General features: G+C 36.6%; 1 protein-coding gene across 6 annotated transcripts in view; it reads right to left on the reverse strand.

Annotated features, from left to right (window-relative positions):
• Window positions 1-26,445, reverse strand: part of DMD (dystrophin) — a 2,476,968-nt gene that overhangs the window by 1,466,064 nt on the left and 984,459 nt on the right. For all 6 annotated transcript variants that reach the window (XM_059910880.1, XM_059910875.1, XM_059910877.1 and 3 more), the window contains one exon: window positions 25,683-25,802. In XM_059910880.1, coding sequence (XP_059766863.1) covers window positions 25,683-25,802 — 120 coding nt within the window. The remainder of the gene's footprint in view (window positions 1-25,682; window positions 25,803-26,445) is intronic.

Consider the following 26,445-nt stretch of genomic DNA (forward strand, 5'->3'; position numbering starts at 1 on the left):
TAAACCAAGCACCAATGGTTTTTAGATGGAAAAAATATGTTGTGATGATTTCTGTGTAAAGGGAGTGTTTTAAGAAAAGAAATATATCATTAATTTCAACTCCATTAGGATGTACTTCAGAGCCAAAAATTTCAACTTTTTTGACTTTCTCATAAATAATAGAATTATTTTCCCATAGATATTGGATCTCTAGACCTAGAAGTATCTCAAAATATGGATGTCTTATTTTGTATAGAATTAGAGCTAGAAAAAATGTTTGTAACTCATATTTTTTACAAATATACTCAAGTATCTAAGATAAGCCTTATCATAATTTCTACCTTACTTGATGCTACATGTTTGGATTGATCCACCTAGAAAATTTTGATATATGATTCAAATAATACATGTGTTATTAGCATCATGGCAAAATCCATCTATTCCTAATTAATTCAGAGACCTACCTAATTTTTTTTAAAAATGTGTTTAATCTACCATCTTTTCAAAAAGGGAGTCTCATACATGGGTAAGGAGTAGGCAATAAACATTTTACTACAATATTAAAATGATCATGGACTCATATGCAGCCGAGTCACAGGTGAGTTTTCAATTTTTCTTCAGAAATGTCAATAAAAATGTTATTGCTTTCAGCATAACGTAACTGATTTTTGTATTTTTTATAGTTTCATTCTCTACTCTATTCCTTTTGAATTACGTTAGTTATGGCAGAAGCCATAGCACTGGAACAGTGATGCAAGATATCCACAGGGAATGTGCTAACGTAACTCAATGAATTCAATATTAGCCATTTAATTATTACAATCAAACATTTGGGATTTTTTTCCTAAAACATATTAGAAGTTCTTTTAGTGAACTTCCTAGTTACCATGTCAGGATGCATCAGATAAAATGGCATGTAACATACCTGTTAATGGATTAGTTGTGAAAAAACTAGCTTCAAAGAGAGAAAATCTCACTCCTTAGCCATAAACTACACCATCTGCCTGATTTTATGATGCAGATATAAAAGGTTAAATTGTGGGATGTTTATTGCAGGGCTCCAACCTCAGGGGAGATGGGTGTCAAGGGGGTAAGAGATAAACCCAAACTGTAGGTAGCACCACCTTCATAAATGAAAGAAAATCAACTAAGGCGTCCAAATAGGTATAACATCTTCTCTCTAGTGCTACAAGACACACAAAGGTAGTGTCCACTGAAGTAGCATCTTAGGTTTGTAATCTCATAGATGGATGATTATTATTTATTAATTTTAGTAGGACATCATATAAAACAAATCCACATAAAGACCTCTATACTAGATTGCTTAAGATTAAATTTATAGAAATTCCAAAATATATTGTGATATACTACAGTTTTTTTCACTATATGAATGAGTTATAAAAAACAATAATAAATATTATTTTAGGTACAGAGTCAACCTAGTTAAAACAACTATTTTAAGAGTATTATTTCCATCAACAGATGAATAGATAATGAAATTCTGCCATTTGCAACAACATGGATGGGCTTGGAGGGCATTATGCTAAATGAAATAAGTCAGAGAAAGACAAATACTGTATGATATCACTTATATGTGTACTCTGAAAAATACATAAAACTAGTGAATATAACAAAAAAGACGCAGACTCATAGATATAGAGAACAAACAAGTGTTTACCAGTGGGGAGAGGGGAGGGGCATTATAGGGGTAGGGGATTAAGAGGTACAAACTATTAGGTATAAAATAAGCTACAAGGATATATTGTACAAAACAGGGAATATAGCCAGTACTTTATAATAAATATAAATGGAGTATAACCTTTAAAATTGTGAATCACTATACTGTACAACTGTAACTTACATAGTATTGTACATCAACTATACTTCAATAAAAAAGGAAGAAAAAAAGATTAGTATTAAAAGTGGCCTTTGTATTCAAATAATCATAATAGGTAACTGAAAATTCACTGAAGCAGGTTTATAATTCAGTCTATTTAATTTAACTAATAGTTAATTATAAGCTCCAATTCATTCATTCACCAATCATGAATTTATTTAAGCAACAAATATTTATTGAACATAAACTATGTGCCCAAAATTAACAGAATAAAGATGTTATGGACTGAATTGTGTCTGCCTAAAATTCATATGTTAAAGCCCTATTGCCCTCTATCCCAGCATGTGACTGTATTAGAAGGCAGGACCTTGATAGGCAGGGCCTTTAAATAGGGCTTTTAAGTTAAAATGAGGCTGTTAGGGTGGGCTCTAATTCAGTCTGACAAATGTCCTTATAAGAAGAGGAAATCTGGATACACAGAAAGACACTAGGGATGTGTGAGCACAGAGGAGAGACCATGTGCGGACAATGAGAAGGCCGCCGTCCGCAAGCCAAGGAGAGAGGCCTCAAGAAACCAAACCTGCCAATACTTTGATCTTGGACTTCTAGACTCCAGAACTGTGAGAAAATATATTTCTGTTGTTTAGGGCACCCAATCTCTGGCCTTTTGTCATGGCACAGCTAACAAACTACATAAGACAAATTTAAGAGAGGTTGATTCCATAGCACTGCAAAATGTCCCACAAAACTAAAGTTGTTACAGGTAAAGATGTACGTATTACAGTGGGAAAATTCTAGAGAATACATTTCAATTACTAGAGTAAAATGAATTTAAATTGTTCAAATGGAGCAGAGTTTTAATAATGTATTGTGACAACTTCTCAAATACAAATATGCTATCACTTAGTGATTTTGTATCTTATGTGGGGAAGATAAAAATATCTAGAGCCAAACCACTTGGATTCAAGTCTTAGGTCAATCAATTGCTTGGATTACCAATGTGTGTATGTCTTTTCAAATTACGAAAACATTTTAAATCCATAACTTCTTGTAATAATACCAGCAATTCTTTATCTCTCCCTGCTCAATGAAATCAAGTGACTTTTTCAAGAAATTTATGGCTAAATAATTTAATGTCTCTCAAAGAAAATAATCATACCAACCACTTAAAGAATTGCTTCAAATATTAAACAAGATCATGTATTGAAAAGCAGTTTTAATTTGAAATGAGTTATACAAGTGTCGGTGGTTATTTATTTACATTTTGCTTGATCATAGTATTTATATCGAACCTTCTATGAACCACCAAGGTGAACTATTTTACTCACTCTAGAAAAGTACTTATTAAATCTTTACAGACAGACGTTTAGAATTCCAGTATATTCTTTTTTAAATATTTCCCACACAAGAGAGCATACATATCCTTCAGTAACACATTCTACTGCCTAAATCTACCTTACTCTCAGAACAATCTCAATGAACTGAATCTAAGTCTCTTCTGTTACAATGTAGGCATGGTTCTTTTTACTGGTCTCAGTGAAATTAGATAACCGAATTAGAAATCGCTTGCTCGTATGCTGTACATGTCTGCCCACAGGTAGATTTTTGCAATGCCATATGCACAAATATAAATAGATGTACACAGTGCTTGAATTTATAGATTTATCTGTTTATTGCTTAGAAATGCTGGCCTTAATTTGAATTACAAAGGATGGAGCTAAGCAATTGTTGGATTATCAGTCAGCTTTTATAATCACTCAGAGATGCTAGTTCCTATCACTGCCTCAATGGATGTAACCACACTGTTAGACAAGTACAAGAGATTGGATCAAATGGAATTGACAGGAAGCCAAAAAACTTTTTTAAAATCACTATATTAGGATTAGAAACCTCTTCTCTAGAGAAAAAAAATCAGTCTTTCTCTGAGTTTCCATTTAAGTATATGAATCCCTTGAGCTTTTTGGAATAATGCATATTTTTGTAAGCTAGGTAAGCATTATGCACATAAATGAAAAATGAATTATAATGTCTCATGAAGTGATAAGAAGAAATTAATTTGTATTTATGTCCTCATTTTGTCTCAGCAGTAAGAGAAGCAAAAGGTCAGTTCACTTACTCTAACACATTTTCATGGACTAAATCACAACTCCATTATCATCTAGGCTCACATCCGCAATGGGGAGGATTTTTCCCTCCCATTTAATTCACATCTCATATTGTTATACATGCCAAGGACATTTCTCATCTGAATTCATTTGTTTGGTTGAGTTGGTTTTTCAAAGCAAAAGTGAGAAATGGCTATCAAAAGAACATTTGGATAAAAGCAAGTAAGGAAAATTTGACAAGCCTGAGAGGTAAAACTTAAGTACCTTGACCTTTGAATTTATTGAAGCCAGTGATAGAAAGTGAAAGCTAAACTGCACCCAGCAAGATTGGCATTAAGAGACAAAGTGTCCCCAAGAGTATGTCCACTAAGGAAGAAACAATTATGTGCCATGGACCACACAATGCAGCAGCAACTGAGATTTATAAGAGAGGGAGGCAGCAGGCAGCAAGCAACCCATCTCCTTTTATTGTAGTTTCAGACCCTGAAATGTACTCCTCAGCTAAATGAATTTTATGTGTAATGAGCCATCTGAAAAATAATTTATTTCTTGCTCTTTCTTTCTTACTTTATAAACAACTATACAGTTAAAAAGGATTAGCAACTTCATCTTACTGACGGTGAAATGGAAATAACATCAAATAACGTGTTGAAAGAAATAAAGCACCCATTATGAGGCTAGAAATGGGGCAGAGTATTACTGACTAATGTTTAGCCAAGTCTATGATTTGGCTAAACTTGTTTTTACATGTTTTTTACAAACTGCTAACTGAAGCAGTATACTATAAAATCGCGTGTCTTAAAGCTTCACTGTCTAACGTATGGTCCAGGGTGGAAAAACATCTTGTGATGTATTAGGAAACACTTATTGGAGGTTTCTCTGAAAATATCATTTTTACTTCTGTTTAAATGATCTTGTAATAACTCCTGACTGAATTTAAGGAACTCCTGTCACTTCTAATGGTGCAGTTTACAGATGAGGAAACTGACACTCAGATGGGTTAAGTAACTTATCTAAAGCCAGAGAGGACAAAGGATTGAGTATCTGGGATTTGACCTCAGATCTGTCTGGCTACAGGTCCATGCTCTTTCAGGATGCCATTCACTCAATAGAGCATTCAACATAAAATATATATATATATATATATATATATATATATATATATGCCTTGTGATTTGTGCTACAAAACATACAGTGAGATATACAGATGCTGAATCCCTTTTGAGTCTTTTCATATTTAATTTTAGCAGGAGCTTCACTAGATTTAACTAAATATTTTATCTAACCTACTTGACAAAGATTTGAAGCCTCCTGTTACAATTTGATCTAAAAACATTTTTGACATTTTAACTGCATATTTGTTTAAAATGTGTTTTAAAAATCAAAAATACTTACACTTCTAGATCAAGAACATGTGCTCTTTGCAAGGACTTATTTTTAAAAGGTAAATATGACTGTCTGATTCCTTCATGAAATTCTGCCTTAGCGATCATGCTAAAGCGTAGTGAGATTTTTAACTTGAAGAAGCATCTTCTTCTGTGCTATGAGAATCAGTTCCATATATTATTTATTTTTATGAGTTTATAAAGTACTAATGAATAAATCTGGGAAGGCCCTATTGTTGTTGTTGCTGTTATTATTTGCAGGCTATTATTTAATGTTCTGTGGCAGCTTAATAAACTCTATACTCTCCAGCTCCCACCAGTCTATTCAATTGGGATACCAGAAAATAAAGAGCAGGAGTCCTAAGGAGCATTCCAAGCATGACAGAGTTCTTTCCAGCATTCATCACATTCCCAGGCATTCCTTGGTAGCTTGAGGTTTTACTGTTCATTATTGTTTTATGCCTCCAAGTCTCTGAACTTCTTGAGGAGGGCCCCCCCTTACCCTTGTGCTTAATGTCTCATGTAGTAATACATGCATTTCACATAGTATATGAATGTCTCAAAGCTGAATACCACCACTGTAGTTATCAATACAGGGCTTTTCTCCCAAGTAGTGTTTTAAAACCCCCCTTTATTTCCCTTTCTTCTTCATTAAATACCTGTCTACCAGTATTTTATGGTAATGGCATGGCTATTTGTGGTGAATTTAAAGACCCATAGGAGATGAGAGTCACATGTGAATTCCTGTACCCTCTACCTCAAATTCTAAATCTTTAATACTTAAATTGGGCATTAGCTATATAGCAGAATCTCTGAATCTACTAACCTGCTACACACCACTAGGTTTAAAGTACAGACAGCCTGAATTCTTGTCCCAGCTCAACTGTTGCCCAACTTGGTAATATCTGTCAGCCAACTCTTAATCTTGCCATGGTTTAGCTGTGCCACTAGTGACATGGATATAACAGTACCTGCTTCATACCCTCCTAGCCAGGTCACTGCTAGGGTCAAGTCAACAAATATGAAATTGTTCTGAAAACTGTGATGAATTATTGACGTGCTAGTAAATGGTAAGGATTTAGAACTCAGTTCCTGGAAAATCAGCTTTTGTTTCCAGATGTGATAAATCTACAGCATAAAAGACTTTTAATACAGAATACACTGAAACATTTCAGCATGATATTAATTTTACTAGGTTTTTGTATTTTACCTATAGTCTAATAAGGCTTATGTTTTGTACAACAGTTGAAAATCTTATACTTTTGCATTTTTAAACCAGGAACATTTTCCATTACGTGCCTTGTTTATAACCAAGTAAGTGGAAAACGTATCCCTCTATGTTCCATTTTAACTCTTGGCATTGAAATATTCCATCTATAAGAAATCACACATTCCAATGTGTATACATAATAAAATGCACAAAATAATCTAGGTGTAAGAGGATGGGAAAGTGATGGGGATTGTAGCTAAATGGAGAGCTCATGGTAAAGTAGGCAGAGCTATTCAATTCCTACTGAGGTTAATATGCAGGAAAACAGACCTAGGATCATCGAATCACTTGCTTTTCCCAAAGAGGTTAGAAATTCAAGTTTTATATCACATTTCCTAAATTTCAATAATAAATATATTATTAAATACCATGTGGACTGAATATGAATATATTTGTAATTTTATTTTATTTTATTTATTATTTTTTTAACATCTTTATTGGAGTATAATTGCTTTACAATGGTGTGTTAGTTTCTGCTTTATAAGAAAGTGAATCAGCTATACATATACATATGTCCCCATATCTCTTCCCTCTTGCATCTCCCTCCCTCCCACCCTCCCTATCCCACCCCTCCAGGTGGTCACGAATCACCGAGCTGACCTCCCTGTGCTATGCGGCTGCTTCCCACTAGCTATTTTACATTTGGTAGTGTATATATGTCCATGCTACTCTCTCACTTTGTCCCAACTTACCCTTTCCCCTCCCCGTGTCCTCAGTAGACAAATTCCTAGAAAGACAAAAACTATTCAACCTGACAAAAAGGGAAAATCTGGAAAATGGAGGTAAAATATTTTTAAAAATGGAAATCAAAAATAGAAAGTCTTATGTCTATTAAATATATTAAATTCTCATTTAAAACTTCCCCCATAAAAAAAATTCCAGGCATGAATGGCAAGCTTCCAAGCCTGCATAATCAGGTACTTAAACCCAGCAAGCATATCATAAGAATGGAAAATAGGCCAATCTCTTTCATGGACACAATGGAAAAACTCTAAATCAAATGTTAACAAATGGTAGCAAAAAAAATCTAGCAATAAATTAAAAGGGTTATACATATCATCCATGTTTGGTTTATCTCAGAAATGCAAGGCTATTTAACATTAGAAAATGAAGCAATGTGATTTTACATATTAACAGAATAAGGGAGAAAGCTAATATGATTGTCTCAAGTTATCCCGAAAAAAAAGTTTAATAAAATTGAGCACCCAGTAATAACAAAACCTCTTAGAACACCAGGAATAAAAAGCATCTACAACAAGCCTACAGGAAATATCATACTTTACAGGTGATTTACTAAAAGCCTCACCTCCGAGAGCTAAAATGAGAAACAGATATCAACAATAATCTCACTGTACTAGAGTATGCAGCACAAAAATAAAAGAAAATTTAATAAAATGAAGGATTGGAAAGGGAGAAATAAAACTGACATTAATCACAAACCACCTGGATATGTACATCTGAGTGATACTACAGATAAACAACTCAAGTTAATAAGCAAACTAAGCATGATCTCTGGATACAAGGCCAAGGAATAAAAATCAAGGTGTACTTCTCAATATCAGCAACAAAAAATAAAAACTGAAAAACTTTAAAAGATACCATTTACAACAAGAGCAAAACTATCAAAAACCTAGTAATAAATCGCATAAAAAGTCTAAGACTCACTATCGTGAAAACCACAAAAACATTATTTAGAGAAAATAAAGACCTAGATAAATGGAAGACTATTTCATATTCATGAACTGAAATACTTTATATAATAAAGATATTAATTTGCTACAAATTGATCTATATATTCAGTGAAATCCAATTAAAGCCAAAGCAGTTGTTTTTTTCTTTTTTTTCTTGTTTGTTTTTTTTTTTTGAGGGGGTGGTGACAAGCTGATTCTAAAATTTATTTGGAAAGCAAATGAATAAAAATAGCAACATAACCATTAAAAAGGAGAAAATAAGTATGAAGGCTTACACGGGCCAAGATATACTTAGTGTTCCCCTTAGCTTCCCTAGACTTTAGACTATAGGCCCCAACCTCTCTTTGCTTAGAGCACTTACTTTGGAAAGAGCATGTAAATTTTTTAATCTGCCCCTTTGAGATGTAAATAGTCTACAACCCAAGAATATCTTTCTCAAGGACCTGTTAGCCATCCCTTTGAAATGTAATTATCAAGAAAGATAGGGCCTGTCTTCCACACTCTGTGGGAGGGTAGGAGCCTAACTTTGATAAGGGACAATTAGCAAACACAAATAGCATAATCACATTGACCATCCAACCTCTTAATGTCCTCCAATCTTTTTATGCTAGCTCATCCCAGCACTTACAAATTCTCCCACCTTTTGTTCAGTGGAACTGAGTTCATTCTCTCTCCCCTGTTGCAACAGTCTTGATCCATAACTGCAATAGCCTTGAATAAATTTTTTCTTGCCTGTTTTACCATCTGGTACAATTTTTATTTTACAATACTACCAGATATTAAAATCATTATAAATCTATAGCAATTAAGACAATGTGGCATTGACATAAGTATAGGCAAATGTACAAACAGAACTTATTAGAGGAACTTCCCTGGTGGTCCAGTGCTAAAGAATCTGTCTTCCAATGCAGAGGACGCAGGTTCAGTCCCTGGTCGGGGAACTAAGATCCCACATGCTGCAGGGCAACTAAGCCCGTGCACCACAACTACAGAGCCCACGCACTCTGGAGCCCATGCGCCACAGCTAGAGAGAGAAAACCCACACACCACAACTAGAGAGAAGCCCGCACCCCGCAACGAAGAGCCTGCGCCGCAACTAAAAGATCCTGCGTGCCACAACTAAGACCCAACGCTGCCAAAAATAATAAATGAATGAATGAATGAATGAATACATAAATAAATAAATAAAATATACATATAAAAAGAAGGCTGAATGACTTTTAAAAAAAAGGAACTTATTAGAATCCATAAAGTGAGCCATGCATGTATAGGCAATTGACTAAAGGTGACACTGCAGAACATTGTTTGCAATAAATCATGCTACTTCAATTGAATATAAATAGGAAAAATGGACATTCATCCCTTTCTCACACCATAAATACGAGATGGAATGTAATATGAAAGGTCAAACAATAAAGTAACTATATGGCAACCCAGGAGAATATCTTCTAGGTCGTAGAGTAGGAAACGTTACTTTTAAACTCAGAACAAAAATACACTAACCGTAACAGAAAATATTGAAGTGGGGTATAATGAATTTAAAACTTCTGTTTATTAAAGTAGTGATTCATTAAGGAGTAAAAAGGCAAGTTACTTAGATTTAAAAAAAAAAAAAGGAAATGTGTAATACAGGTAACCAACAAAGGACTACAATCCAGAATATATATTTTGAAATAACTACAGCAAGTCACTAAGAGAAATATAGACAATTCAATAGAAAAATAGGCATTTCCAAAAAGAGATCTTTCAAATAACCAGTAAACAAGTGAAAGTGTTCCACCTCATTAGTCATCAGTACATGCAAGTTAAAACGAGAAATGTCATTATACAGCCACCAGAAAGGCTCAAGTTAAAAATCTGACAATTTGAAGTACTGAAGAAGATGCAGAGCAATTTGTACCTTTATTCACTACTGATGAGAGTATAAATTTATACATCAACTTTGGAAAACTCTTTGGTAATAACTATAAAGCTAAAGATACATATACTCAGTGATCCAGCGATTCCAATCCTGGCTGTATATCCAATATAAAAGCCTACAAATATTCACCGAAAGATATGTACAGTTATTTTCAAAGAAGAATTATTTGTAATGGTCCCAAACTGGAAACAATCCACATTTTCTTAACAGTAGATTGCATAATTAAACTGTGGTATAGTCATTAAAAAAGAAAATTAATGAACTAATGCTATATGCAACATGGATGAATCTCACAAACATAATGTTGAGTGGGAAAAGTCAGTTACATATATATATAAATATATATATAATGCAATTCCATTTACATCAAGTTAAAAATACAGCAAAATTAATCTGAGGTATTATAAATCATGTTAGATGTTACCTTTGAGGAGGTGGGACCAGTTTATGACCATGATAGGGCTTGATGGGCTTTTTTTTTTTTTTTTTTTTAATTTATTTTTGGCTGTGTTGGGTCTTCGTTTCTGTGCGAGGGCTTTCTCTAGTTGCGGCAAGTGGGGGCCACTCTTCATCGCGGTGCGCGGGCCTCTCATTATCGCGGCCTCTCTTGTTGCGGAGCACGGGCTACAGACACGCAGGCTCAGTAATTGTGGCTCACAGGCCTAGTTGCTCCGCGGCATGTGGGATCTTCCCAGACCAGGGCTCGAACCCGTGTCCCCTGCATTGGCAGGCAGATTCTCAACCACTGTGCCACCAGGGAAGCCCCTGATGGGCTTTTTCATTGTTGGTAACATAATACCTTTTTATCTGGGTGGCAACAATTGGGTATGCGACCTTTGTGACATCTTCAAGCTGTAATTATGATTTGTGTACTTTTCAGAGTACTCCAATTTAAAAAACTGTGCCATAGTATAAAGTTTAGATTTTTTTCAGAGACCAACAGGGCCAGAATTCTCTTTAGATCATATGAGAATTAACACTTAATATTCATAAACAATATCATCATTCTAACATACTTGCATATATATTCCCCCTGTAATAATCTTCTCAAGGTCACATAGTAATTTTCTCCTATGAAATTGAGAGATTAGGACAAAGCCCAGGCTGAGGTATCACACAGATCTGGGTACCAGTCCCAGCTCTGCCACTCACAAACTACATGAACTTGGATTTAGCTTCATTATGCATAGCCTTTTTCACTTGTGAAATAGAGATAGCTTTACATACAAACTATATACAATTCTTGGAAAATAATGAGCACACAAAAGTGCTAATAATTATAATTACTGCTTCATGGGCAACGGTTGTTGACACTTGGCTTAGTGAAATTATTTCTACCACATTTAAAGTTATTTTTATTTTAAACATGCTTTTTATTCACCAAATATAAAATTAGAAACGAGAGAGACATCAAAAATATTTTCATCCTTATTCTTCTTCATAAATAACCCTTATTTCTTAATTCTATAGGATTTAACATTTCATAGCCTTTTTTTCTACCCTAATTATCCCAAAGGTACAAACACTTCTAGTTCCATATCCCATTTGCAAGCCATGATAGACGAGGTGACATTATAGCCTTTCTGAACAATCACTTTTTAGTAGACTATTTTCCTTCCAAACAACAGAGGCATAATCATGGTACAGAGATGGCACGAAAAAGGGAGTGGTCATCACTATATAGAAAGACCAGCTTTACAGATGAAAATTTGAACTGAGTTTGCTACATGAAATAGAACTTTTCCAAGCAGACATGATGAAGATGAGTATTCTGAGTGACAGGAATAGCATGTACAAAGACAGTGACAGAGACCAGAAATAGCTTGTAGGAAGAGAATGTAGGTTGAGGGATATGAGGGGTGTAATAGGAGATAAGTACTGAGAGACAGGTGAGGGGGGGTCACTTATTAATTGTAGGCCTAAGTGATGAGACTCTCTAGAAGACAGAAAGTTACTTAGGGTTTTAGCAGAGGAGAAACTATTATATAGGCTCTTGAAATTCCACACTGACTTCAATGTGGAGATTGGATTGAAGCGAGAAAAGAATGTAGGCAAGGACTTCAAGGGGTTGAAGATATGGGCTTTACTTTGGAAAATAGTAACAAGAACAAGGATGAAACACTGAATATGAGAGACAGTTAAGCAATGTTGTGAGTGATTACATTAGAGGGCTCACAAGAGAAAGGAAAGGGATGTGTCTGGAATGCCTCCAGGTTTCTGGTACAGGCGTCAAGGTGAATGGCGGTGCAATAACAAAAATGGGGCAGTCAGTAAAAGAAGCAAGTTTAGAGGGAAGTAGGACACAGTGAGTTAAGTTTCACCTTGCTGTGTTTGAGGTGCATTTTGAACTTTAAGGGGTATATATCCAGCAGAAAATGGGAGAGAAGAAATTGCGCTCAGGAAAGAGGTATGGGCAGAAGACATACAGGCTTATCAACTTGTGCCTGTTTTGGATAGTACAACCTTCTGAAGTAAAACAGAGAAAATGTCTTCCTTTTTCAACAAGATAAAACTGCTCACATGTCCCTTATCTATACTTAGGTTTTTCTTAAAATTAAGTAACACCTGGTTCTACAAACATTCTTTACAGGATGTCACTATCCCTGAAAAATTCAGCTAAGATACTAAAAGTGTATTCAAATTATCACAGAACATAATTATTAGTCCTTATAATCTGGACATTGTGCCACATCCAAGATTGCACTAATTTACTAAGACTCTATATCATCTTGCTTTGATTTAATCTTAAATTTGTGTCCAAGTAAGGTCGGTTGATGTCTCTCTCTCTATTTCTCTCTCTCTCTCTCTCTCCCCCCAATATATATATATATATATATATATATATATATATATATATATATATACAAACACACATATATATATATATACACAGACTCATACATCCATATGTATGGAGAAAATGTAAATGTATATATGTACATATACATACATTTGTATAAATGGATATACACTTACATTTATATATAGGTTTATGTTCACATGTATGGATGGGAATTCAGATCTTTCTTATCAAAAATTTAAGTTAAAGATACTGCTTTTTTTTGAATTTTTGAATTTTATTTTTCTTATTTTTTTATACAGCAGGTTCTTATTAGTCATTAATTTTATACACATCAGTGTATACATGTCAATTCCAATCTCCCAATTCATCACACCACCACCCCCAGCCCCCCGCCGCTTCCCCCCCCCCCCCGGTGTCCACACGTCTGTTCTCTACACCTGTGTCTCAATTTCTGCCCTGCAAACCAGTTCATCAGTACCATTTTTCTAGGTTCCACATACATGCGTTAATATACGATATTTGTTTTTCTCTTTCTGACTTACTTCACTCTGTATGACAGTCTCTAGATCCATCCACGTCTCAACAAATGACTCAATTTCGTTCTTTTTATGGCTGAGTAATATTCCATTGTATATATGTACCACATCTTCTTTATCCATTCGTCTGTCGATGGCATTTAGGTTGCTTCCATGATCTGGCTATTGTAAATAGTGCTGAAATGAACATTGGGGTGCATGTGTCTTTTTGAATTATGGTTTTCTCTGGGTATATGCCCAGTAGTGGGATTGCTGGGTCATATGGTAGTTCTATTTTTAGTTTTTTAAGGAACCTCCATACTGTTCTCCATAGTGGTTGCATCAATTTACATTCCCACCAACAGTGCAAGAGGGTTCTCTTTTCTCCACACCCTCTCCAGCATTTGTTCTTTGTAGATTTTCTGATGATGCCCATTCTAACTGGTGTGAGGTGATACTTCATTGTAGTTTTGATTTGCATTTCTCTAATAATTAGTGATGTTGAGCAGCTTTTCATGTGCTTCTTGACCATCTGTATGTCTTCCTTGGAGAAATGTCTATTTAGGTCTTCTGCTAATTTTTGGATTGGGTTTTTTTTTTTTTTAATATTGAGCTGCATGAGCTGTTTATATATTTTAGAGATTAATCATTTGTCCATTGATTCATTTGCAAATATTTTCTCCCATTCTGAGGGTTGTCTTTTCGTCTTGTTTATGGTTTCCTTTGCTGTGCAAGAGCTTTTACATTTCGTTAGGTCCCATTTGTTTATTTTTGTTTTTATTTCCATTACTCTAGGAGGTTGGTCAAAAGAGATGTTGCTGTGATTTATGTCAAAGAGTGTTCTTCCTAAGTTTTCCTCTAAGAGTCTTATAGTGTCCAGTCTTATATTTAGGTCTCTAATCCTTTTTTTTTTTAAATTTATTTATTTATTTTTGGCTGTGTTGGGTCTTCGTTTCTGTGCGAGGGCTTTCTCTAGTTGCGGCGACCGGGGGCCACTCTTCATCGCGGTGCGCAGGCCTCTCACTATCGCGGCCTCTCTTGTTGCGGAGCAGCAAGAGGCGCAGGCTCAGTCGTTGTGGCATACGGGCCCAGCCGCTCTGTGGCATGTGGGATCCTCCCAGACCAGGGCTCGAACCCACGTCCCCTGCATTGGCAGGCAGACTCTCAACCACTGAGCCACCAGGGAAGCCCCTCTAATCCATTTTGAGTCTATTTTTGTGCATGGTGCTAGGGAGTGTTCTAATTTCATTCTTTTACATGTAGCTGTCCAGTTTTCCCAGGACCACTTATTGAAGAGACTGTCTTTTCTCCATTGTATATCCTTGCCTCCTTTATCATAGATAAGTTGACTATAGGTGCATGGGTTTATCTCTGGGTTTTCTATCCTGTTCTATTGATCTATGTTTCTGTTTTTGTGCAAGTACCACATTATCTTGATTACACTAGCTTTGTAGTATAGTCTGCAGTCAGGGAGTCTGATTCCTCTGGCTCCGTTTTTTTCCCTCAAGACTGCTTTGGCTATTCGGTGTCTTTTGTGTCTCCATACAAATTTTAAGACTTTTTGTTCTAGTTCTGTAAAAAATGCCTTTGGTAATTTGATAGGGATTGCACTGAATCTGTAGATTGCTTTGGGTAGGATAGTCATTTTCACAATATTGATTCTTCCAATCCAAGAACATGGTATATCTCTCCATCTGTTTGTATCATTTTTAATTTCTTTCATCAGTGTCTTACAGATTTCTGCATACAGATCTCTTGTCTCCCTAGGTAGGTTTATTCCTAGATATTTTATTCTTTCTGTTGCAAGGGTAAATGGGAGTGTTTCCTTAATTTCTCTTTCAGATTTTTCACCATTAGTGTATAGGAATGCAAGAGATTTCTGTGCATTATTCTGTATCCTGCAACTGTACCAAATTCATTGATTAGCTCTAGTAGTTTTCTGATGGCATCCTTAGGATTCTCTATGTATAGTATCATGTCATCTGCAAACAGTGACAGCTTTACTTCTTCTTTTCCAATTTGTATTCCTTTTATTTCTTTTTCTTCTCTGATTGCCGTGGCTAGGACTTCCAAAACTATGTTGAATAATAGTGGTGAGAGAGGACATCCTTGTCTTGTTCCTGATCTTAGAGGAAATGCTTTCAGTTTTTCACCTTTGAGAATGATGTTTGCTGTGGATTTGTTGTATATGGCCTTTATTATGTTGAAGTAGTTTCCCTCTACGCACACTTTCTGGAGAGCTTTTATCATAAATGGGTGTTGAATTTTGTCAAAAGCTTTTTCTGCATCTATTGAGATGATCATATGGTTTTTATTCTTCAATTTGTTAATATGGTGTATCACATTGATTGATTTGCATATATTGAAGAATCCTTGCATTCCTGGAATAAACCCCACTTGATCATGGTGTATGATCCTTGTAATGTGCTGCTGGATTCTGTTTGCCAGTATTTTGTTGAGGATTTTTGCATCTATGTTCATCAGTGATATTGGCCTGTAGTTTTCTTTGTGACATCTTTGTCTGGTTTTGGTATCAGGGTGATGGTGGCCTCGTGTAATGAGTTTTGGAGTGTTCCTCCCTCTGCTATATTTTGGAAGAGTCTGAGAAGGATAGGTGTTAGCTCTTCTCTAAATGTTTGACAGAATTCGCCTGTGAAGCCATCTGGTCCTGGGCTTTTGTTTGTTGGAAGATTGTTAATCACAGTCTCAATTTAAGTGCTTGTGATTGGTCTGTTTATATTTTCTATTTCTTCCTGGTTCAGTCTCAGAAGGTTGTGCTTTTCTAAGAATTTGTCCATTTCTTCCGGGTTATCCATTATATTGGCATACAGTTGCGTGTAGTAATCTCTCATGATCCTTTGTATTTCTGCAGTGTCAGTTGTTACTTCTCCTTTTTCATTTCTAATTCTACTGATTTGAGCCTTCTCCCTCTTTTTCTTGATGAGTCTGGCTAATGGTTTATCAATTTTGTTTATCTTCTCAAAGAACCAGCTTTTAGTTTTATTGATCTTTGCTATTGTTTTCTATGTTTCTATTTCATTTATTTCTGTTCTGGTCTTTATGATTTCTTTCCTTCTGCTAACTTTGGGTTTTGTTTGTTCTTCCTTCTCTAGTTCCTTTAGGTGTAAGGTTAGACTGTTTATTTGAGATGTTTCTTGTTTCTTGACGTACTCTTGTATTGCTATAAACTTCCCTCTTAGAACTGCTTTTGCTGCATCCCATAGGTTTGGATCGTCATGTTTTCCTTGTCATTTGTCTCTAGGTATTTTTTGATTTCCTCTTTGATTTCTTCAGTGACCTCTTGGTTATTTAGTAACGTATTGTTTAGCCTCCAAGTGTTTGTGCTTTTTATGTTTTTTTCCCTGTAATTCATTTCTAATCTCATAGCATTGTGGTCAGAAAAGATGCTTGATATGATTTCAATTTTCTTAAATTTACTGAGGCTTGACTTGTGACCCAAGATGTGATCTATCCTGGAGAATGTTCTGTGCACACTTGAGAAGAAAGTGTAATCTGCTGTTTTTGGATGGAATGTCCTATAAATATCAATTAAATCTATCTGGTCTATTGTGTCATTTAAAGCTTCTGTTTCCTTATGAATTTTATGTTTGGATGATCTATCCATTGGTGTAAATGAGGTGTTAAAGTCCCCCACTCTTATTGTGTTACTGTCAATTTCCTCTTTTATAGCTGTTAGCAGTTGCCTTATGTATTGAGGTGCTCCTATGTTGGGTGCATATATATTTATAATTGTTATATCTTCTTCTTGGATTGATCCCTTGATCATTATGTAGTGTCCTTCCTTGTCTCTTGTAACATTCTTTATTTTAAAGTCTATTTTATCTGGTATGAGTATAGCTACTCCAGCTTTCTTTTGATTTCCATTTGCACGGAATATCTTTTTCCATCCCCTCACTTTCAGTCTGTATGTGTCCCTAGGTCTGAAGTGGGTCTCTTGTAGACAGCATATATATACGGGTTTTCAGCGAGCCTGTGTCTTTTGGCTGGAGCATTTAATCCATTCATGTTTAAGGTAATTATCGATATGTGTGTCCCTATTACCATCTTCTTAATTATTATGGGTTTGTTTTTGTAGGTCCTTTTCTTCTCTTGTGTTTCCCACTTAGAGAAGTTCCTTTAGCATTTGTTGTAGAGCTGGTTTGGTGGTGCTGAATTCTCTTAGCTTTTGCTTGTCTGTAAAGCTTTTGATTTCTCCATGGAATCTGAATGAGGTCCTTGCTGGGTAGAGTATTCTTGGTTGTAGGTTCTTCCCTTTCATCACTTTGAATATGTCCTGCCACTCCCTTCTGGCTTGTAGAGTTTCTGCTGAGAAATCAGCTGTTAACCTATGGGAGTTGCCTTGTATGCTATTTGTCATTTTTCCCTTGCTGCTTTCAATAATTTTTGTCTTTAATTTTTTCCAGTTTGATTACTATGTGTCTTGGCATGTTTCTCCTTGGGTTTATCCTGTATGGGACTCTCTGCACTTCCTGGATTATGGGTAGCTATTTCTTTTCCCATATTAGGGAAGTTTTCAACTATAATTTCTTCAAACATTTTCTCGGGTCCTTTCTCTCTCTCTCTTCTCCTTCTGGGACCCCTATAATGAGAATGTTGTTGCGTTTAATGTTGTCTCAGAGGTCTCTTTGACTGTCTTCATTTTTTTTCCTTCTTTTTTCTTTAGTCTGTTCCACAGCAGTGAATTCCACCATTCTGTCTTCCAAGTCACTTATCCGTTCTTCTGCCTCAGTTATTCTGCTATTGATTCCTTCTAGTGTAGTTTTCATTTCAGTTATTGTATTGGTCATCTCTGTTTCTTTGTTCTTTCATTCTTCTAGGTCTTTGTTAATCATTTCTTGCATCTTCTCGATCTTTGCCTCCATTCTTATTCCGAGGTCCTGGATCATCTTCACTATCATTATTCTGAATTCTTTTTCTGGAAGGTTGCCTATCTCCACTTCATTTAGTTGTTTTTCTGGGGTTTTATCTTGTTCCTTTATCTGGTACATAGCCCTCTGCCTTTTCATCTTGTCTATATTTCTGTGAATGTGGTTTTTGTTCCACAGGCTGCATAACTGTAGTTCTTCTTGCTTCTGCTGTCTGCCCTCTGGTGGATGAGGCTATCTAAGAGGCTTGAGCAAGTTTCCTGATGGGAGGGACTGGTGATGGGTAGAGCTGGCTGTTGCTCTGGTGGGCAGAGCTCAGTAAAACTTTAATCCACTTGTCTGCTGATGGGTGGGGCTGGGTTCCCTCTCTGTTGGTTGTTTGGCCTGAGGCGACCCAACACTGGAGCCTACCTGGGCTCTTTGGTGGGGCTAATGGCGGACTCTGGGAGGGTTTACACCAAGGAGTACTTCCTGGAACTTCTGCTGCCAGTGACCTTGTCCTCATGGTGAGACACAGCCACCCCCCGCCTCTGCAGGAGACCCTCCAACACTAGCAGGTAGGTCTGGATCAGCCTCCTGTAGGGTCACTGCTCCTTCCCCTGGGTCCTGATGTGCAACACTACTTTTTGTGTGTCCTCCAAGAGTGGAGTCTCTGTTTCCCCCAGTCCTGTCGAAGTCCTGCAATCAAATCCCACTAGCCTTCAAAGTTTGATTCTCTGGGAATTCCTCCTCCCATTGCCAGACCCCCAAGTTGGGAAGCCTGATGTGGTGCTCAGAACCTTCACTCCAGTGGGTGGACTTCTGTGGTATAAGTGTTCTCCAGTTTGTGAGTCACCCACCCAGCATTTATAGGATTTGATTTTATTGTGATTGCACCCCTCCTACCGTCTCATTGTGACTTCTCCTTGGTCTTTGGATGTGGGGTATCTTTTTTGATGAGTTCCAGTGTCTTCCTGTTGACAACTGTTCAGCAGTTAGTTGACTCTCAGGCTGACTTTCACTAACCCCTTCCTTAGGCACCAAGGGCAGGGCTCATTTACAGGCTTAGGAAGGAGTCCCTTGTGTCTTCCAAGAACAAAGTTCAAACTTGCATTTGGCCCTCAAGCAGCAAGCAACCTGCTTTTAAGCCTAAGTCTCGCTTTGCTCTTATCTTCCATCCATTTCTCCATGTTCTCCAGGTGCCGACTCGGCGGCGGCCGCACACACTCACTCTGGCCGGGGCTCACGATCCCCGCTCTCTGTTAAGCTCCCGCAGGGGCCAGGTTCGGCTGCGGCGGGCACAGTGCCAGTGGGCAGCTGCGCGCCCGGCTCGCTGGCTCCGGGACTCCGTACTGCTTTTTTTTAAGCAGTAAAATTTCAAACAGTAAATATGCCTTTTCTGATTTAAAACATGAAAGACAAGTATATGACACTTGTATGTGACATTCTAACTTCATAGGACATTGCTATGAAATTTCTAGTCATTTGGGAGAGGAACTCATCCATTAACCACTCACATGGTGGTGAAATTTACACAGTGACCCAACTATATCCTCAAATGGCTTCCTGTCCCCAAACTTTCTGACTCTGAAAGTTGAATAAAGGAGTCCAATCATTTTCAGTCCAATTATCTGGCACATAAATCAGATAACAGGAAGGAATATATTAAAACACAGATGTTCTCCACCAACCCACATAGAAATAAGAAGGCTCACCTTATCCATAGATATCCCACGAGAGGCTTTGCACAATACTTCAGGGAAATCAAAACATTTTATATTTATTCCATTCCACTGGGTCAACCAACTTAATATAGCCACCAAAGAATTTATCTTGATAATACCACATAATATTTGCACAAATCGTTTAATGTCATTTGATATCCAGTTGGTTTTCATGTCTTGATTTTAGTGAATGTATCTTAGCTCTGAAGAGACCTTTCTAATCTTTGAAAATTATTCCTTTATTCAATAAAGTTTATTAACTTCATCAGATGAGTAAGAAACTATACATGTGTGCACAGCCTTATGTTTAATAATCTCCTCTAAAACTGTATTTTTCAGGTTACTCTTCTTCAAAAGAGGATGCTTGTATGTATCCATTCTTTTGATATACCTTTAATTCTCCAAAATTTTAGACAGTAACGTTAAGATTAACATCATTCAACAAAATAATCCAAACACTTTTTCTATGCCAGAAACTCTCACGGGTCTGTGGCCTTAGACACCTTTAATACATCTAGTTGGACTCTCAAGTGTTAACTTGTATAGAGGAACATATCTAAAAATGGGATTTTAATAGCTCTACCTTTTATTTGGAAAATGTTTTAATTAGAGCATCTTCTGTAAGAGCTATGGGCCTAACCAGGTTCTTTTTTTTTTTTTTTTTTTTTAACTAGAAACAGCTATCTCCCTAGAACAACAGGCTTTCTTTATGTTCTATAGTCTTTTTCAGTTTCCAGTGCGAAAGGCCGATAGGACCTGTGTGTCTCCAAAACACCTCCCTTATTTTGTTTTAGTTTTTCCTCAAATGCCACCTTCTCAACATAGTTTTCCCTTGACCGCTTCATGTAAAACTGCTTCCGTCTCCAGTCTATTTTTTCCTTATAGTTTTTAGCACCTCTTTCATAGTATAAAGCTTGCTTATTTATTCTGATGCTTGCTTCATAGAGGAACAATTTATGTTTTGTCCATACTTAACCTCAAAGCTTAGACTTTTGGCTGGCACCTAGTAGGAACTCAATACATATTTGTCAAATGAATGAATAAATATGGTCCTCCTATCTGGAACACTTTCCTGTTCTTTATTGTTGCCTAATTAATTTCTACTAAATCTTCAGATCTCACTTAAGGCCACTTAGGTAGGCCTTTCCTTACCTTCTAGAGAAAGGTGAGTCATCTAGTAATATATATATCTGTCACATTGAACTCATCATGCCCAGAAATTTACACTTAATTGCATTTAATTAGTGCAGGTCCAGGAGGGTAGGTACCATGACTGTTGCCCCCACCCATCCCCACCATGGTAGTCCCCACCCATCCCCACCATGGTAGTCCCAGCCACCATCCTGGCACACAGCTGCTGCTCAATACATGTTTGTTGACTGAAGAATTACGGTAGAGTTTAGTATCACACACTAATTCTAGCTACCCACCAAGCCTCCGCTAGCACCACTCTTCTGAACCTCAATCTGTAGCTAAACTGGCCCTTTTTCAGTCCCTTGAGGGTGCTATGCTCACTTGATACACTGTTTCCCCTTCCTGGAAACTGCATGTATCTCCACCAATCCCCTTATACACACACTTCATACAGTTCCCTCCAATGTGTCCTTTAGATCATAGTTTAAACATTACTTTACTAGGAAATCATTTCATGCCTTCAAGCTTCAGCTTAAGTCAGACTAATCTGTTGTCACAAAACTTTGTTCCTTTCCTTCATAGAAATAAGTTACGTCCATTTTAAATATCTGCTCATTTTTGTAAATATTTCATTAGTGCTTATTTCCTCTGTTAGACTGCAAGTATCAAGAGAGCAACTGCCACGCCTACCATGGTGACCACGGGTGACAAGGAATCAGCATTTGAATTCAAAGAGGGAGCTTGAGAAATGGCTACCACTGTTTTGAGGTTCCAAGGAAGGCAACATGCTCACAAATTACTCATTTCTGACCCAGGAAGGTAGAAAAAATTCTCTTTTTGTTCACTGTTTCACCTCTGTTACCCAGCATAATCCCTATGACATAGTAAGAACATTACAAGTACTCATCGAAAAAAATGAAAGAGGCATGGTAATATATTCCATGACTGAAGACTCCACATAAATTATGCAACTTAGTTTTTTAGCCAAGCTATTTCTCAACAAAATTAGTTAACTGGCATCACTGCTTACAAATCGGGTTCTCTGTGTACTGATATCATAGAAATCTCTAAAGTTAAGGACAAGTTTCTGACCTGTGGTGATATTGCTGAGGGACAAGCTGAACCTCTGAGAGAATCAAATTAATTTACAAGAGACTGCACTTTTCAGAATATTATCCTTCATAAGTCATGCCATCTTTCAGAATCCCTAAGCATACGTTCTGACCTAACTTTCTTTTTCTTCAAACCTTTTAAAAAGACTTCTAAAAGTCTTTTAAAGTTAGAGAAAATCTAACTTATAATAGAGTTCAAATAACTAAGTCAATACATGTAAAGATATTCCATGAGGAGTATTTTTAGAGTTCTAACTCAAGATGGTAAGAACATCTCTCTCTCTCTCTGTTACTGAATTAAATCAAAGACTATCTTTCCTAGTTTTCCCCTATCTGTACCTCTTTACTAAAGACAACTGGGTATCCATTTTGAGGCTCTGGTACTTCAGCAAATTGGAGAGAAATGGATTAAGGCAGTGTGGTGACATGGGAGGCAATGGAGGAGAAAGAAGGTGTGGGGTGAGTGTTCAACACTAACAGGTCTTCAGGAATCAGCTATGGATGACCAGACCTTGCTTCAACAAAAGATCTAAAGCATTCTTCTCAGGTTCCTGCCAGTTGTTTTTTTTTTCTCTTTTTGTATTGAGTCCATATACCTTTTTCTCTTTCCTAAAATTCTTCCTATTACTTCTAACAGAATTCCTCAGGGCCCAGTATGAAACATGATAGCTCAGTCTCTGAAGCATACATGGAATTCTTGTCACATGCAGAGGATATCTGGGTTGCTGTTTAAGTGACTCCTCTAATGCATTTGTTTATCTGTCTTTTTATTCTTTATTATTTCTTCTCTCCTCCTCTTTTTCTACCAACTTCTCTACCTCTTCTCTTTCTTTATAAAAATTAAACTAGTTAACACAAGATTATATTACTCGTAAAGAACCTAAGAAAGAATCATCAAAATTCCAAAGTCAAATGAGAACCCAGCATTCCAGGGCAATTCCAATTAACAGCTAAATAAGGCATAGAATTCAAGCATGGATTCCTCTGGGACTGATGGAATAGGAAGAAAGAAAGGCTAAAGCGGGGGCCTTCTCACCACTTAAGTCCTTTAACTCTGCTCTTTTAGACACTAGTCTAGATTATCTAAAAGTCAGGAAACAGTAACAGAAATGAGGGTATCAAAAGGCGAAAGGGGGTCGAGGGGAAAAGAGGAGGCTGGGAGGCTACGGTCAACACTAATTAAGGGGGCAGGCAATCACATACAAATGTGGACTGAGTTTGTGTGAACTGGGAATAGCCAATACATGAGCAGCTATCTTAGTAGATGTTTCTGGGTCCAAGAAATAAAGACAGAAAATAAGTTAAAAAATGTACGTAAATAGGATAATACATATAGAAAAGCTTAGGGCCACTACTCTTCTTTTTTTTTTTTTTAAGTGGGATGAATATCAGGAGTCCCACTTTTTTTTTAATTAATTAATTTATTTATGGCTGTGTTGGGACTTCGTTTCTGTGCGAGGGCTTTCTCTAGTTGTGGCAAACGGAGGCCACTCTTCATCGTGGTGCGCGGGCCTCTCACCATCGCAGCCTCTCTTGCTGCGGAGCACAGGCTCCAGACGCGCAGGCTCAGTAATTGTGGCGCACGAGCCCAGCTGCTCTGCGGCATGTGGGATCCTCCCAGACCAGGGCTCGAACCCGTGTCCCCTGCATTAGCAGGCAGACTCTCAACCACTGCGCCACCAGGGAAGCCCAGGGCCACTACTCTTAATTCATCCTACCTAAGATCTAACCCAGTCACCATCTGTGAATGCTATGGACTGTTTTTCAAGGTGGCCTAGTCCCACAGGCATCACCTTGGAATAATTATATTCTAAAGCTAGTTGTATTAGGTCTTGTGGTGCCAAAGTGACTGTTTTTCAGTTGTTATTTTAACTGGAAATACTCTATGACTTAGAAAAGTTTCTGCCTTAATTTTTTTTTAACCAGTCACCCTTCTAAACTCTGCCTCCCAGCCTTCTTTTATCTTTTCTGAAAATTTCTGAGAAACACTGAATATTAGATTTTTACCCATCTGTAAATAGTCACAACACTATTGTATCAGAACTATGGAATTCCTTAAAATGGGTGTAGCAGTGGCCTGTCAGTCCTTTAGCCAGTCGTGTGTGTGTGTGTGTGTCTGTGTACAACAAATCTGATCATATATGCAATGATACACTATCATATTGGGTGTCATAAACCTTTTTAGATCTGTAATCCCTGCAATTTCATTGAAACATAAGCAATTAACATGAATCACTAGTATACATTAAGTGCTCAACTGTAGCAGTTCAACAGTTTCGTCTCTTTTCATTTAATGATGGAAAGTGAGATAATATTGTTGGAGATTGGCAGTCTAAAACAGTAACCTTAGGAAATGACATATCACTGGGATAAAAAAAACAATTCACACAAAAAGAGAAAAAAACAGAGATAAGGCTTTTTTATAGGTTAGGTAAGAGAAACTAGGTTTAGAAAAACCTTGGGCTTATAAAGCTATTTAAACCCACATTGATTGGATCCTCAGACGTGTTAGACTATTGGCTCCTAACTATCACAAAGGAAAGGCAAGCATGTAGTGGGTACAATGAATGCCTCAAATATAATCTGTGGTTGGGTGAATACGTGAATGTATGTGTCACATTCAGAACAATAAACTGTTGTTATTTTCCCTTAATGTTGATGTTTTGGTATATGTATATATGTTTTGTTGAAATTAAAAAAAAAAACTTATAACAAAACTTTATCATTTCCAGTTAGGAAATAAATATGAAAATATGAAAATATCCACATTATCCTTTATTAATATATACTAGTTATGTTTCCAAGGACACAATTACTATGAGTCAGATTGAATGAGGGATTGAAAGGCTAAGTACCTCCTACAACAAAACTTCCATGACTTAAACATCCTGCTATGTATGTCCTCATCGAGACTACAACTGAAGGCTTCCAGGAAAAAATATACTGAAGGTGTTAAATTTTTTCTTATTTGACTGAATGTGATCCTTTTTGTGTTTTTTTACCTTTGTCCTCTCTTAGACCGTAGGTTTGAAGAGAGCATAAATAATATTCCTCTGACCAGTTATCTAATGCATGCTATTCAACTATAATTAAAAAACAGATCTGCATTTATATATTTCCCCAAAGGCCAGGAAGCTAGTGTGAGCAAACAGTGTATAATGAAAAGGAATTACGCACAAACATCCCACAAATGGGACATAATTTGAATGAGTTTAAATGAATACATTGCATTCTAAATATTTGTAATATACAAATTACATTTTAAATTTTCTAAATATTTTCTGAATTGCAATTAATTATTTTGAATGACATATTTAGTGTATTAAAGAAAATACTCTGACCTTAAGTTGTTTTTCCAAAGCAGCAGTTGCATGATCACCACTAGATTCATCAACCACCACCACCATGTGCGTGAGAGAATTCACCCTGACTTGTTCCTGTTCCAGGTCTTCTTGAAGCACCTGAAAGATAAGTTTTTTTTAAAAAGAAATTAAAATAATAGTCTCCTGCTCTGTATGCCAGAAACATTTCTTCCCAAATGAGTGTGATTTATTTCTGCCATGCTTTGGGTAATACAATTTTTTATTAGACTGGAACCATTTCAAGCAAATTTTCTGCTATGGTGCTCAGCAAAATTTGCATGTTTTTGTCAATTGAATGTGAAAGTATATAGAGAGAAAGCATCTGTTGAGAAAGGCATACTAAGATATGCTGCCCGTTACCCCACTTCCTCTCACTTTATCAAGGACTTTTCTCCTAAAATACCTGGCTGCCTCAAGCATCTGCAATGTCTCCTTCTCTACAGTTCTCCATTATCAACCAAAACAAAACAAAACAAACTCTTGACCCAAAAAAACCCTCCCGCTACTGCCTCATTATGTGTTCCTCTTCATTAAAAAATATTTTGTTTTCTACATTACTCTTTCTACTTCCTTACCCTACTATTCCCTTTACCCACTATCCCATTAAAACACCTCTTGTAAAGGGTGCCATCAATCTCCACTTTTCCAAATCCAATAGCCATTTTTTGATAGCATCTTACTTGACATTTTGATTACTAACCTAATTAACCACTCCTTCATTCTTGATCCTCTCTTCTCTCTT

This window comes from Balaenoptera ricei, chromosome X (genome assembly GCF_028023285.1).
Source record: "Balaenoptera ricei isolate mBalRic1 chromosome X, mBalRic1.hap2, whole genome shotgun sequence".
Taxonomy (NCBI): domain Eukaryota; kingdom Metazoa; phylum Chordata; class Mammalia; order Artiodactyla; family Balaenopteridae; genus Balaenoptera; species Balaenoptera ricei.